This window comes from Sinocyclocheilus anshuiensis, unplaced genomic scaffold (genome assembly GCF_001515605.1).
Source record: "Sinocyclocheilus anshuiensis isolate Anshui unplaced genomic scaffold, SAMN03320099.WGS_v1.1 scaffold386, whole genome shotgun sequence".
Taxonomy (NCBI): Eukaryota; Metazoa; Chordata; class Actinopteri; order Cypriniformes; family Cyprinidae; genus Sinocyclocheilus; species Sinocyclocheilus anshuiensis.
In genome coordinates this window covers 134,584-150,771 of record NW_015542332.1, presented here as the reverse complement: position 1 = coordinate 150,771, position 16,188 = coordinate 134,584, and the positions used below count along the sequence as shown (strand labels likewise).

The following is a 16,188-nucleotide window of genomic DNA, read 5'->3' as shown; positions in this document are numbered from 1 at the left end:
CCGAGGTGGTACTAAAAAAAGTACCAGGTACTGTACCCAGTGGAAAACCCCCCAAAAGTGAACCGTACCGTGCAGAGGAAAAGCGCCATAAGTGAACCTTTAATACTGAATGACATTCTCTCTGTCTATATATTTGTTGGTTCCCCTCCTCTCATTAATTATTTTGTTAGCTGTCTTACTGTCGCCTACTGTCTCACAATCTCTACCCAATTTTTTTTCTCTCCCACTTCCTCTGTTCTTCAGACTCATTTTCTCTTACACCATCTGTATTTTAAAAAACTCTCTTCGTCTGTCACATCATTATTCATACCCACACATCGACCAGCTGCTGCACAATATCTCCAAATTGAATCAGCCTTTTAAAAGGATCTTCTGGGTTTAATCTCGCAAGAGGTGAACAAAAACAATAGGTCCCCAAGTGACTGAGCTCTGTTCTTCTCATCAGTCTCCCTTATAATCCACTTAGCTAACACCACTCAACACACAAAAAGTGCCAGCTTCACTTCGTAAGCTGAAAGAGTCAAGGGAATGTGTTAAAGTGGTGTCAATAAGTGAAAAAGAGAGTAAGTGAGAGAGAAAACCAAATGGGAGAGAGAGAAAAGGAGAGATCAAAAAGTCCACATTGTAAAGTCTGTATGTCAAGTTGCATTAACTGTAAATAAAACTGAGGAAGAAAGCAAGTAGGAAACAAAAATATACTACAGTATTGTATGTACGCAGTAACTGTCTTGCATAGAGAGTAAAATGATCAAATGAACAAGAAATGTATTTAAAGGTGGGCTAAATATTATTTAATTTCAATACAGATGCTTGTAAATTATGTCACAATTTGGGAATGATGGTCTAAATTATTATATGAAAAGTGAATGGTTCCTTAAGATATATATGTAATTTCTGCCCTGTTGTTCATACTTCACTTTTCTTCTGCAGGCTGGCCTTTTGGCAGTTTGGTGTGTAAGTTGAGCGGGATGGTGCAGGGAATATCTGTATCTGCCTCTGTCTTCACACTAGTGGCCATTGCTGTTGACAGGTGGGCTAAAAAAAGTCAATATATTTGTAGTTAATAGTGTTATCGAAATATACATTTTGTGTGTGTGTGTGTGTGTGTGTATTTTATGTACACTATCGCTCAATTCTTTTAAAAGAAGCCTCTTGTGCTCACCAAAGCTGCATTTATTTGATCAAAATACCGCATAAACAGTACTGTAAAATGTTATTACAATTTAAACTAACAGTTTAAATGCCATTTATTCCTGTGATGGCAAAGCTGAATTACTCTAGTCTTCAGTCAGTGTCACATGATCCTTCAGAAATCATAAAAAATCTGATTTGCTACATTTGAAAACATTTGTGCAGAAAAATGACATTTATATAAGTAATAATTTCGTATCTTTTTTTTAGCCTAAACTTCCGAATGGTAGTGTACATTTAAAATGTAAATGTAATAAATGGATTATCTTCACGTTTATATTTATTGTACATTTTTCCTCAAAACGTTTTCTTGAAACACATATTTTCTGTTTCTGTCTCAATGTCCTCTGCTCCGTTTTCTGTCACCCGTCTCTTTTCCTATCTCATTTTAATGTCTTTCCTCACACTCTCTTCCTTGTTTTATATTAATGTGTCAGATTCCGCTGCATTGTCTATCCCTTCAAACAGAAGCTCACTATCTCCACCTCCACTCTCATCATCGTCATCATCTGGGTTCTGGCCATCTCCATCATGTGTCCGTCTGGTGTCATGCTACAGGTCACCAAAGAGCACAGAGTCTCCATCTTGCTAAGCGATGGCAACACCACACAACCCTTCTACTGGTGCCGTGAAAACTGGCCAAACCAGGAGATGCGCAAGATTTACACCACAGTACTCTTTGCTAACATTTATTTAGCACCTCTGACCCTAATTGTCATCATGTACGCCCGGATTGGAATCACGCTCTTCAAAACATCCATGCCTGTCCCTGTGAGCCAGGTTGGGACCTCAGGCTCCGGTTCTAGCGTTGGGAAAAACAGCAGATATGAAAGTCGTCAGCTGGTGTCCCGGAAAAAGAAGCGGGTCATTAAAATGTTGCTAGTGGTGGCCCTGCTCTTCATCCTGTCATGGTTGCCGTTGTGGGCACTCATGATGCTGAGTGACTACGCAAGCCTGAGTGAGCGTCAGCATCGTATTATTAACATCTATTTTTATCCTCTGGCCCACTGGCTGGCGTTCTGTAACAGCAGCGTCAATCCCATAGTCTATGGGTTTTTCAATGAGAACTTTCGCAAAGGTTTCAAGGCAGCCTTTAAGCTTCAGCTCTGCTCAGCCCATTCGGGGAAGAGAAGGAGCTACTCTCACCGTCTGCAGGGGAACGCTGTATTACCTGCCAACTTGCCCCTGACCAAGGAGTCTGCACTGGAGGCTGGAGGTCCAAGACCAGGACAGGTGCTCATCCAAGAGCTGGTGTCGGTGGGCAGTGGGAGGGCTCTAGGTGAAAGAAGCCAGTCATCAGGCAAGGAAAACGTGAAAGAACAGGATCTGATCATGGAAGATCTGGAGAAGGTTTGTGTGTGTACTGTACATGATATTGTTTTGGACCCCTTAAACTCTAGATATCATATACTTTTACATGTATGTAAGATTTTTTTAATGTATTTATTTAATTGATTAGAAGTGACTGTAAATACACTTATAATGTTTCAAGTTCTCTATTTTAAATGATTGCTGTTTGTTTGAACTTTCTGTTCATCAAAGAATCCTGTGGAGAAAAAAAAACATGGTTTCCACAAAAATATTAACGGGATAGTTCACCCAAAAATGAAAATTCTGTCATTATTTACTCACGCTCATGTCGTTCTAAACCCGTAAGACCTTTGTTCATCTTCGGAACACAAATTAAGATATTTTTGATGCATTCTGAGAGCTCTCTGACCCTCCCATAGACAGCAAGGGTCCTTACATGATCAAGGTCCAGAAATGTAGCAAGGACATCTGTAAAATAATCCATGTGACATCAGGTGTTCAACCGTAATTTTACGAAGCTACGAGAATGCTTTTTGAGCGCAAAAGAAAAAAAACGACTTTATTCAACAATTCGTCTCCTCCGCGTCACCCTAGCGCCATTTTGGAGAGTATCCACTGAACGTAAATTACGTATGCTGTTTTGTGTCAGCTGTGCCATGCGGATATGCTGTTTACATCGTTTACGCTTTGATTTGAACGAAAACAACGTATCCGCATGGCGCAGCTGACGAATAGACGAATTGTTGAATAAAGTCGTTTTTTTTTTCTTTTGCACTCAAAAAGTATTCTCGTAGCTTTGTAAATTTACGGTTGAACCCCTGATGTCACATGGATTATTTTACCGATCTCCTTGCTATGTTTCTGGGCCTTGATCGTGTAAGGACCCTTGCTGTCTATGGGAGGGTCAGAGAGCTGTCAGATTCCATCAAAAATATCTTAATTTGTGTTCCAAAGATGAACGGAGGTCTTACGGGTTTGGAACAACATGAGGGTGAGTAATTAATGACAACATTTTCATTTTGGCAGCATCCCTTTAAGCATCATAACAGTTTTCATCCAAATCCGCATCATGGGACACTAAAGACCTCACCAATGGCTACTGGGAAACATAAAACTTTTTGAAATATTAATACAATTTTACAACTTTTTAATAAAGCTTTTTTAATTTTTTTTATCATATAAATGCAGGTTTAGTGAGCATAAGAGACTTCTTTCAAAAACATTTTAAAAAATCATAAACCCTAAACCTTAGCTTATATAACATTTATACAGAATTTATATAATGGGATATAATGAGAAATACTAATCTCATAAAACGACATTATTCAACAGGAATTGTGCATTGCAAATTCCAAAATCCACATCATTAAACTGGCAAATAAAAATATCCTTGAGCAGTTTACCATTACAACAGATGCTTTAGTAAATAAACTTTTTTTTTATTATTGGCAGCCAAGGCAATTTTACAGATGTTCTTCACTAAATTGTCAATTTTCACCCTCCATCTCCTTTTGGCATGAGCAGATTTTTCCAATAGTCCCTGTTTGGTCTATTTTTATTAAAGAAGGTTTCAGTGACACTGCATCTAACTTAATCTTCAGAGAACATTCAGGGTATTATAAATGGTATAAATGTAACTATTGTTTGTCTTTCTTAGTCGATAAACAAAAATCGGTACTAGTGGCAGTGTGCTGATTTTTGTTTATTGACTGTGAAGGGTTTCATATGATCGAGCACCTGCCCAAAGTTTTTGGATGTGCGCACATTACACTCTCTTCATTGTCTTTCTTTCTTCACAGGTAATGTACGATCTATAGGTGCTTAATGATTTCATGGAACCCGGTCAAAGATACTGTGTGCTCAATGATTTGATGCTCATGAAAGGCTGATTTTTCCCTTCTCTTTGACTGTTTTACTGCTGGGAGGACACCATGAGTTCATCTTTCATCTTCTAGGCAAGGATATGCTCTGCCTTTTCCTTCTTGAAATTTCAAATTTTATGACAATAATTGTGCCAGACAGGCAGACTGAGCTGGAGAGGTTAAAATTCAGACGGTTGTGTGTGACAAACACAAAGAAGGCCATTTTGTGGACTTAGTTTTGACCTAATAAGATGAGAAATGAAATGACATCTCACTGGCTGCCAAATTATGCCCAGTGTCATTTCGTTGATGTATTAGCTGATTGCATTCACCATGTTTGACCTGAGGAAAGCACCCTGAGGTTTGTCGAAAATTGCAAGGCCACAAGGCAACAACAGGGGAAATCTGACAATGCTTTCTATTGCATCTCCTCTCTATCTGGATGGTAAAATGACTGCATTTTGTTCAAATGGTCTGTTCAGTTTCTCCTGTTGTACAATGACATTTTTCGATTCTTTCACTAACCAACACTGAATGAATGTCAGCAGCAAAACTTGCTGGTTTACAGGGTGAATGTAGGTCTTCATCTCTGCCTATTTAAATGAGGAGCATCATGACTATGAATCTATATTAGCATAAAATAGCTCACTGTAACAGGAAGGGCATTTTGCCAGAAATTTTCAGAAACACTCAACAGTTTGTGCCCTGACATGGGGGACAGTGCCTGAGGACCTTTTCAGACTCTTGAATTCAGTGGCGGCTCGTGGGTTTTAAAATAGAGGAGGCACACTAATTGTATTGGTCTGGGATCCCTGCCGATTATTATTATTATTATTTGCTTAACCTTTTTGGTTGCTTTTAGTCAGAAAACGTAAAGAAAACGACATGCATACAGCAAGATAATATAATTTCACTTACCTGGCCTATCACTTGAAGCAAACATCCATCCCTTCTTAAAAGTCTGTGTTAAAAGAGAGCTGCCTGTTGTGCTATTTAATTAAGCCGACTGCTGTAGCCTATATCCAGTTTAGGCTGTTTTCCCTAAATTTGTATATATACTGTTTGAATGACAGCTTGGTAAATCGGTTGGCGATCAAATATTCAATATCGCTACTCATCATAAGTACTTGGTACATTATCAGCGCAGCGGGAGACGTTCAAACTAATATCACGTAATTTACGTCTCTTTGATGATTGGTTGATATCAGAAGGGAGGCTAGCCTCCCTTGCAAGGGTTCTTTTCTCAACACTCCTCAGCATTGAAAGTGAACACTCGATGGTGATTGGCTAATTTTTTTGACCAACGGAGGCACGCGAGCTCGCCTCTCCCCCGGCCTCCCCCTACCCTTCTCTATCATTAGCGGTTGTAATTACATCAGCAGATTCGGCACATTCGCGATAGAAAAGCGGCGCTTTCACGTTATGGTATTACAACTGTGAAATTACAAACAAAAAATACACATTCTGAGACATGTACTGAAATTAATTGTAAATTTTATTAACATTAAATCGTCCTCCTCCCATTTTCACCTCAAAATTATGGAGAAGCTGTGCCTCCCCTGCCTCCCCCGACAAGCCGCCACTGCTTGAATTCATTGTAAATGAGCTGCTGAACAGAAGAGTTGTGCCTTAAAAAGAGGGCATTAGCTGTCAGAAACAATGAGAACTTGAACGTCTCCTATATGGAATGAGTCAAGAAACAAATCCACAAGGAAAATGGCAAATGTCCAGACTGTCTCTGGTTTTTGCATATGACATTTATGCATATCTCACAGTTTCTCTTTTGGCTCTACTATGAACGAGAATCCACGCTTTTGTATGTGTAGAAAAAGAAAAAGCTTACTTTAAAATGTTATTTTGTTGTCTGTGTTTCTAATGTAAACCTGGCAGGTGTTAAATTCTAAAGTGGTATACTTGAGGTACACAATGTTTTGCTGCTACAATGTCCTCTGTGAACTTTTTTATTCATTTTCAGTTTGATGATACATCCTTTTGGCTGCAATTCAACATCTGACTGTGCTTTGCAATGATGTGTATAAAATGACTAATCAAGTGAGAATCTGTTCAGAAAAAAGTCATTAATGTAGGTTGGGCTGGAAATTTGGTTTGACTAAATAAGGTTATGTATGTTGTGTTTCTCTGAGAGCAAAGGGCGCTCATATTGAAATACGGTAAATTACAGCTACACCAGCAACTGATATTCCATCATCAAATGCTCAAATTATGTAAGAAATAATTGTTATAATTTCACCACTGCTTGCTGCATAATGTGTGAGAGACAGAGGGGAAATGGTAGAGAGAGAAACAGGACCTTGTTGAACTGTCTTACTGGTTGATGGTCAACGTGAACGACTTTAATTTTTGCGAAAGTGAAAGCAGTGTGGCATATCAGCCTACTTGTCATGCCAGTGTGTCGTGACAGTATAATCATGTCTTTAAAGTGACATTTCTGACCGTGTATTTGTTGGATGTTGGCACTTCTTATGTTATCATCAACAAGACAGATGCTATAGGATAACGTAGCCTACAAAGAACATTATTTTAACATACTGCACAGAACACAGCAGACTGGAAAATTATACGGAGAGAAAAACAAAATATCTTTTAGTCTCTCTATATGTCAAAATTGTTACATGTCTCGAGCACTGGTGTAACTTCTGTTAGTTCAGTCACACAACATTCTACACTGATGTTAAGTCTTACTCTTATTTAGAACCTGGAACCAGTTGCATAAACTTGGTCACCATGTTATAACTGTGTCTTAAGAACTAGTCTGACCAATTACATGTGACCACTTGCCTGCTTACAAGACACATTTGACCCAGCTGTTCAGGTGGGCATGAAGACCACAAATGTATGTGTGTAGAACTTATCATTACCCAAAGACACACTTGTAAAATGCCTTTAAGGAGCTTTATTTTCACTTTTATTTACTTTGCACTTCAAAATAAACATCCAAGTGTCTGTTCTGAAGTTCCTATGTGACAGACAACACGATTTGATTGTGGTGCTTCGAATTAAGTGATAAAAAGCAGTTGCAAACATTTTACAAAAAACATGATCATCTCTGAACCAATAAAACTGGTATAAAATTATTGGCAAAATTTTACGTTTCACTACCAAATTATATGTAGTATCTAATTAGTGTAACTGACATGTGGCATTAATTAGGTGTGAATTCCTGAACATAATGAATTATGTAATTCGCTTAGCCTCAAATACAGCTTTGACGTGGTACTCTCAGAAAAAAAAGGTACAAAACATTCACTGCGGCAGCGCCATATCAAAAGGTTTTCATGTGTATTATATGAACTATTTAGTGTTAAATAAGGTACAAGCTTTTGTACCTTAGGGTACTGCCCCAGTGCCAGTGACAGCTTTGCAACTTTGGAGTGTAGGCTAGCCTGTATTTGAGATTTAGTGTGTGCTTTATTATTAGCATTATTCACACTTAGTCTTGCACACTTACTTCCTGTCGTGTGCACACTCTCAAGCAGCCAAGAACACAAGTGTGGGTATTAGAACAGGCCCAGTATCTTTATGTACTTCAGTAACCATGGTAAAAGTCATAGGATAAATTGTTTTTTTTGTTTGTTTGTTTTTTACCTTTTTTCCCCTGCTGTCTTTTTACTGTTCGTCCTGTTCAACACTTCTTTACATTCCAAAAACTGCTACAATAAATTATAAAAAATATACAGTATATACATTAATATATGAAGCTTAAAATTGTATTCTAAAACTTATCTAATAGTACCTTAACTTAATTAATAGTTTAATGCATCCTTTCAGAATAAGTAAAGAGAATTTAAATTTTGGATAGTTTCCCCGCAAATTAAATTTTTTTTTCTTAATTTCAGTAAAGATGCTTTGAAGAATGTTTTGAAGAACCAACCATTTTGGTTACCACTGACTTCCATAGATTGGATTTCCTTTGACATTTCTCAAAATATCTAATTTCTCAGAAGAACGACAGTCATACAGGTTTGGACTGACATAAGGCAGAGTAAAGGATGAAATAAAAAAATGGGTGCATTATCCCTTTAAAGATGTTATGCATTTATGCATTTGTTAATTCTTAATACTAGAGCTCTGAAACACCTATGTCAATAATATGCTTGCTATGTTAATCCTCTCTGTGTTCTCTTGGCAAGCCATGATGACATTTAATGTAAATATACATGTTTGTGTGTGTTTGGGAAAAAGGGCTTGTGTGCACTGGCTGGACTCAGTGTCAATCTCCAGTTGCAGCACAGCATCTTTAAGAGCACAAATGTGCATCAAGTATCTTGATAATGTTAACAGCCCATGGCCTCTGCCAGTTCTGTTTCTTTTTTTATTGAATTGGAAATGTTCCTCTTTCAGCTCTTTGAAGCTTATTTTCACTCATCAAGTGGCAATGATAGCCTTGCGGTTAAAGTCAGCATGAAACAGAAGTTGCAATTAGAGGCGTCATGCCCTTTCAAAGTGAGGGGGCACGTGCCCCCTCAGATTTCTGAGCCAAGTGGATTTTGAATACAACTTCCAAAAGACAAAAAATAGCCGAATAATATTTTTTATATTTGATACAATCACACCGGTGTGATTAGATCGTTTAGTGCGGCACATCACCAGCTGCTAAATTCAAATCTGCATTCGCTGGCGCTGAGCCAGAGATAGGCGCGTTTTTACAGCGCTTTCATTATAACCAATCACACACGATTCTGTTGAGCTTATGAATGCAAAGGAGACATTGGATGCGAAGTATCTTACTTTGCATATAAATGTGTCTTAGCAGTGTGTGGACACAACCACCCTACAATGATACAAATTCATTCCTTTTTTTTTTAATCCCCCAAAAACCTAAACAGGATAAGTCTCAATTATCAAGCCATTTTGATTTTGGAGTGAACCTTCAATACCACGGCTGAGGTGAGACCCTTGAGCAAGGCACCAAACCCCCATCTTTGTTGTTGTGTGTTTACAGTGTGTGTGTTCACTGCTGTGTGTGCGCACTTGGCTGGGTTAAATGCTGAGCACAAATTCCGAGTATGGGTTACCATACCTCTCTTCCACCCTCAATACCACCACTGAGGTGAGACCCTTGAGCAAGGCACCGAACCCCCAACTGCTCCCCGGGTGCCGCAGCACATGACTGCCCACTGCGCTCTGGGTGTGTTCACGGTTTGTGTGTTCACTACTGGGTGTGTGCACTTGGATGGGTTAAATGCAGAGCACAATTCCGAGTATGGGTCACCATACTTAGCCACATGTCACTTCACTTTCACTAAATTCGTTTATGTCTGGCTGCGCAAATCATTTTACTCCAGACTGCTTTCTGAATGAGGGACAATTCAAGGCAGGTTTTGTTAAAAAGTTAAAACTCAAGGATGGATCTGTACCCATTGTTCATCAGGAATCGGGAAAGGTCCTAGAGTCGGGATTCAAACATGGGACACCCGAAGCGCAGTGGCACTGTATGTCGGCACGCTGCCTGCAAGGCTATCGGTGCCAACACTCTTTTTATTTTTTATGATTCTTTGCGAATCGCTTTTGCTCTTCCACAGAAGAGAGGGGCGGAGCGAGCAGAGCTCATTAGCATGTAAAGAGAATGGGAGTGTGTGTGAAAAAATCAGATGTAACCCCCTTTGTAATCCTTAACATTTTCATAAGTAACTGTAATTTAATTACAAAGTTTTTCTTAGTAACTGTAACTGATTACAATTACTTTAATTTTGTAATTAAATTACGTAATTCCGTTACATGTAACTAGTTACTCCTCAACACTGAATGTAAGTAAGATATTCATTTCACAGTGTAAACAGCTTCAGTGATTTTAATGGTAGTTTTTGAGAGTGCCTGAACTCTGGCTAGACTGAATGAAAGTGAAAGTGAAGAAAGTGAAGTGACATGTGGCCAAGTATGGTGACCCCATACTCGGAATTTGTGCTCTGCATTTAACCCATCCAAGTGCACACACACAGTAGTAAACACACACACACACACGGAAAATGTTCTTTGATAATGTAAATGTTCTTTGCTCTCTGTGAAATGAAAGTGTTATAATTAGTAACTTACAATATTGTTATTAAATTCACATTAAATACAAAGTCAGTCGTATTAAAAATATTTTATGGCATGACACCCATATCTGGTACTTAAGTAAAAAGTCGGGTTTTTATGTGTAGTTAATAGATTACACTATTAGTCTACTTTGCCCATCACCATTTATTGATCAAATAACAATCTATAAAGGTGCAAAATGCATTTACTTACACATATTTGAGAATCGAGATATTCCCTGATTATAGTTAACACGTTTGGAAATATTTCGAATAAAAAGGAAGAAACAACAACAACATAAGCCTATATCAGTTATACAGTGCTATCGTGGCTGTGTGTCATGACCCTCGTGTGCCCCCTCAAAAAACATGAGTGCATGATGCCCCTGGTTGCAATCGTCTTTTCTTACCTATTGGGACATATCAGAGTGAAACAGCTTCTTGAACAAGAAAAAACTTACAGCACCAGGTTACCCTGTCCATGTAATAGCCGCATTGTGACATGTCTGCTACTGATTAAGTAAGCAATAGAAATAATGAGTATTACACAGATATATTTGCGTCATTTAACATAATTTATTGTGTGTGTTATTTTGATCTGTTTGTATATTATTTAAAGGTCCCATATTGTCAAAACTTAAATTTCCTGGCTTTTTTCACGATTACTGAGGTCTAGGGGCTATTTAACTACCATATAAGTTTCAAAACAGTCAGTCCACAGTAAAATTCACACAGCCTGCTTAAAGTTCTAGCTATTTTTCACGAACCGTTGTGACTTCCGTAAAAAGTCGACGTCAGAACTACACAGTCACTGCCTTCAGTCACCACCCTGAGCACCGCCCACCGTCCCACTCTCCTTTTGCAAAACCACCCAACATCACAATAAGATGATATTTTAAGCTCCTTATGTAGCCAGATCTGCTGACCCTAGTTACCTGTGGTTAGCCTGGCCGTGCATCACTCAGAAAACAACAGGCCAATCAGAAGAGAGGCTCATGAATATTAACTAGACAGACCAAAATCGACCTGTTCTCAGCAGAGCTCCTGAGAGAGGAGCTGTCAAAATATATTGAGATGGTTTTTGGTACTTATACCGCAAATATATATTCTTAAGGACATCAAAACCTCCAATAAAACTCCAGAAAGGTGTACAATATGGGACCTTTAAGGCTATGGTCTCCAAACACATCCCCTTCTGTTTTAACATATTCCAATCCTCTGCTATTGACATTTGGCTTTGGGACTCCTATGCTATAGGAATTTTCCTTTTAAATATTCTGACTAGGCCAGGTTCACAGATACACTTGTTTCAAGAGGATTCAGTGAATATGAAAATGTAATGATAATGAAACCAGATGAAATGAAACCGATAATGAAACCAGGCCGGTTGAAGTGTGAAAATATGTTAGACAGTGGTATTGAATTGTAAATTTTGTGCTGTATGGTAGTAATCACTGTGTTTGAGCACATTGGAATGGTGTTTGTATTTACTTGGAATGTCAAATCTATGAAACCGCATGGTCACATTTGAAGATTTTCTGGGCATACTTATTTTTGTAACTGTTTTTCAGATGTCCACTCTTGTGTGACAGTTTGCGTGTACAAACCTCATATCAGAGTCTACAATTCACTGAACACTCCTCAATTGCATATTTATACAAACACTAAAAACAGCAAAATAAGGGACTTTTTCTTCACCTTTTGAGATTTGTATAGCTTTGTGTATCATTACAAGAAAAATGACTGCTCATCTCTGTTGTTGTTTAAATATAGATAGTAGAGTATGTGACTGTAAATATATTGTTTTTGCCTTAGTAATAAGTAATAAATAAAATATTGTGTATTAAATGTGTTGATTGTGTCTGAGAAATTTAACTTTTGAGGCACGATTTTAGAATAGCTGTGGTTGACACCTGTGTTTTCTTCAGAGTGGGCTTTTGCAGTACAAAGGCATGTTCAAACTTTTTATATATTACTTTATATATTACTTTATATTCACATAAATCCTATTAAGATGGACTTAATTGCTATTGTCATTGTCCGAACTTCGTGATTTCAGATTAATGAATAGGCAGACCATGAATTACACTATTTGGTGTTAAAAAAAAACAGCGAGGTAATGAGGAAGTTCAGAACCACCTACAACAAGAGAATGTAAAGCACATGTAAAGAGGGTATTTGGGCACTGCAGCAAAAAAAAAAGAAAGAAAACCTGCCAAAACAAATTGTGCAAAAAAAAATGCAACCCTTTAATGTGACTAATGTGTGTTTTCGCTGTGCTTCATGCTCCCTAAATTTAGTCCAGTCTGTCTCAAATGTTTGTATTGAGTTCATAATCAGAGAATGCAGAAGTCATTATGTGAATATGCTCTGTAAATATGAAAACCTGTGTGATTTAATGTTTTCTCATCTAAAGAAAGTAAAGTACTACTCAAAGGAACCATTGACTAATGAGATAGAATAAGATAGGTGTTTTGACTGTAGTTGATAGGCCTATGCTCTCTATAGAACAACCATTTCTTCATTAAGTGGACAAAACATTCTTGGCAAAATTGCAGAGATTCCCTCCACACAGCACCCCTGAGAAAGCAATATACTGCAATGATTATCTTTGATTGCGAGACACTGGTGTGTCAACCACATGCTTCATTCTGACTCTTAAGAATCTGTGTCGATATTATTTTGGTATTGGTGGCATGTGGTTGATGCACTGAAATGCTGTGGTTGTTTCGCACATGTGAGGAGGTGCAGTTTTTGTATTTCATGGACAAGCCATGTGAACACAGGAATACAGTAAGCTTTATGGATGACATATACATTTACATGCATGTAGCCAAAGTGTTATGTGTAATGCTAATCCAGCAAATCATCTTAAGGAAGATAAAGTGAGACACTGTCTGCTATTCATTTCAAGGACAAAAAGTGTCCTACTTTACCTATATTCACTGTATTTCTGTTAGAATAATGACATTTATTTATTCACAAAGACTGAGCTGCTTGACTGAGGTGTTTGACAGAGGAAAAGGTAAATGATGTCTTAAGCCTTCCCATGACAATGCCATGCAGCAAGCAAATATGAAAAATAGCACTTCACCATTTATGACAAGGACTTCCTGAGGGAGGACTTGAAAAGAGCTACAAATAATCCATTATTAGATTATCTCTAAAAGTCTTTCGATAAGGGAGAAAGATGGCAGTTGTCCATTAGAGGATTAATGTAAGTGCAATTAATTAGAAAGAGAGAGAGACTTAACTTTCTGCTGATTCTTAAAGAGAATATTTTGCTACTGTTCATGTTCACTGAAAATGAATGAAAGACAGCTTCTCTCAGATGGTTGTTATATGCTGACTGAGGTGCTTTAACTTCATCAGTGACAAGCGATGTGTTGTTTTGACAAATGACATGAATGTAACTAATGCAATCTCACAGTGAAATGGAAAGCATATTATATGAAGTAAAATAACTTGTAATTGAATTTGGCCTGTAGATTGAATACTGATGGAAAGCATGTACTGCTTGTAATTGAATTAACTAATCTTGTTTGCATTCCTCTGCGTTTTAAAGTGTGCTTACACGTACAACAAAATGCAATTTAAAATAGCTCATAAAATCCTAGAAATATAAGAAACTGATATAAACAGATATGTGCATGTTGAATATTCTGACCCACAGGTACCATGTTTACATCTAGAGCAAAATCAGGAAATTGGTATAAGACTGTGCATGTAAACACACTTAGTGAGTCCTGTTGCAACCATCATTGCCTCTGCAGTGATCATGTCTTCTTTCATTCTCACCTCTTCTTCATCTATTCTTTTTTTTTGTTTTTTGTCTCTGACCTTATTCCCCTGTGGCACTTTTGTTTCTCTAGTACTAGTGTGATCTCTCTTGTACACCCTCCATACAGTTATACAGTGGCTCCACATTATATTGTTTTTCATAATATATTATAATATATATATAGTATATATATTATTTTTGTAGTAAATTTTTTTGTCGTCATTCCTTCTTGCATGTGTTTAACCCTCAAGCTTTAATTTTGCTGGAAAATTTCTGTTTTTCTTTTTTTGTGAATATGGGCTTACAAACACATCTCATTATACATCTAGTGAAATGCTTTATTCAACTGTCCACAAAAATGTTAAAATGTTATTCGACATTGAAAATAGAGTAACTGGCCCACATTGTGTTTCCAAGTGCACGTTAAAACTGACAATACATGCAGAGATTGAGTTTAGTGCAAATCTCTTTTTGAGTTTGAAAAATAGACAGAGAGATAGAAATTGAAGTTCCCAGAAGAAGGTGTTGGACAGAGATTAAAGACTAAATTCCATAACCTGAAACACTAGCATTCAAGCATGCTGCAGAAGCGGCTGTTAAAAGTATTTCAGAAAAATTAATGTCACATATTCCGGGTACAACATCTGATGTTTCTGCTTCAAGGAACTATCTCTTGGGTGCTGAGGTAAATTGGGCTTCACTGTAAAGAGAGAGAGAGAGAGAGAGTATTAGATTGGGGGAAAAAATGCAATGTTGCTCAAGTGCTTATTTTCTCACCATGTACTGGAGGAGAATGGCTGGTGGCGTATTCAAGTTTATTTGTATAGCGCTTTTCACGATACAAATCGTTGCAAAGCAACTTTACAGAAAATTAAGTTTCTACAATATTTAGTAGTAGCTTATCGTATGCATATCTCACATCCTAAACCAAAAGAAGTGGTGTGGAAAGGGCCCTAAAAATGGGGAGAAAGATGTTGAAGGGTACTGGCATGTAGTTTGTTTGTCTTTTCCTTCCTCATACTTATGTAGACATCCTCATGGATTCACTCCAAGTGGCCACAGCTGTCTCTTATAATACTGTGCCAGCTGTGCCCAGCTCTGAGTCTCTCCTTCCCAGTCATGTGATTTTGATGTATTTTGTAAAAGGTTTTGTAGGGCTTGTAAACACACACACACAAACTCAAATATATAGCCTCTGTAATGTCCAGACTCAAATGATGACTAAAATCCAGACTCAAATGATGATTTGTCATTAAAACCAATTCATTTTGCCATGATTGTGAATGCATAATATTTATATATGTATAACTGACAAACCCTGTATGCTTTTACAATGGCATGCAAAAGTTTGGGAACCCCTTGCAGAATTTGTGAAAATGTGAATAATTTTAACAAAATAAGAGAGATCATGCAAAATGCATGTTATTTTTTATTTAGTACTGTCCTGGGTAAGATATTTTACATATAAGATGTTTACATATAGTCCACAAGACAAAAAAGTCAAGTCAAGTCAAGTCACCTTTATTTATATAGCACTTTTAACAATACAGATTGTGTCAAAGCAACTGAACAGCATTAATTAGGAAAACAGTGTGTCAATAATGCAAAATGACAATAGTAAACACTCACTTTTCAGTTAAAGGCAGTTCATCATTGAATTCAGTGATGTCATCATCCAGCTCAGTTCAGTTTAAATAGTGTCTGTGCAATCAAGTCGACGATATCGCTGGAAATTAAGTGTCCCCAACTAAGCAAACCAGAGGCGACAGCGGCAAGGAACCAAAACTCCATCGGTGACAGAATGAAGAAAAAACCTTGGGAGAAACCAGGCTCAGTCGGGGGGCCAGTTCTCCTCTGACCAGACGAAACCAGCAGATCAATTCCATGCTGCAGCAATGTCACATTGTGCAGAGGACTTGACTGGTTCATGTGGTCTTGTCCCAGTGGCCGTCTAGGAGACAAGGTCCTCACTGGGGATCTGTCTCTGGGGCTCATCTAGTTGTCC

The 16,188-nt window shown here is 37.8% G+C and overlaps 1 protein-coding gene across 1 annotated transcript in view; it reads left to right on the top strand.

Moving 5' to 3' along the window:
• The window catches only part of LOC107691049 (neuropeptide FF receptor 2), a 22,676-nt gene extending 18,306 nt beyond the window's left edge, over positions 1 to 4,370 (top strand). The window contains exons 3-5 of the mRNA XM_016489524.1: positions 931 to 1,030; positions 1,629 to 2,541; positions 4,302 to 4,370. Of these exons, the coding sequence (XP_016345010.1) occupies positions 931 to 1,030; positions 1,629 to 2,541; positions 4,302 to 4,319 (1,031 nt within the window). The 3' untranslated portion in view covers positions 4,320 to 4,370. The remainder of the gene's footprint in view (positions 1 to 930; positions 1,031 to 1,628; positions 2,542 to 4,301) is intronic.
• The last annotated feature ends 11,818 nt before the right edge of the window (positions 4,371 to 16,188 follow it).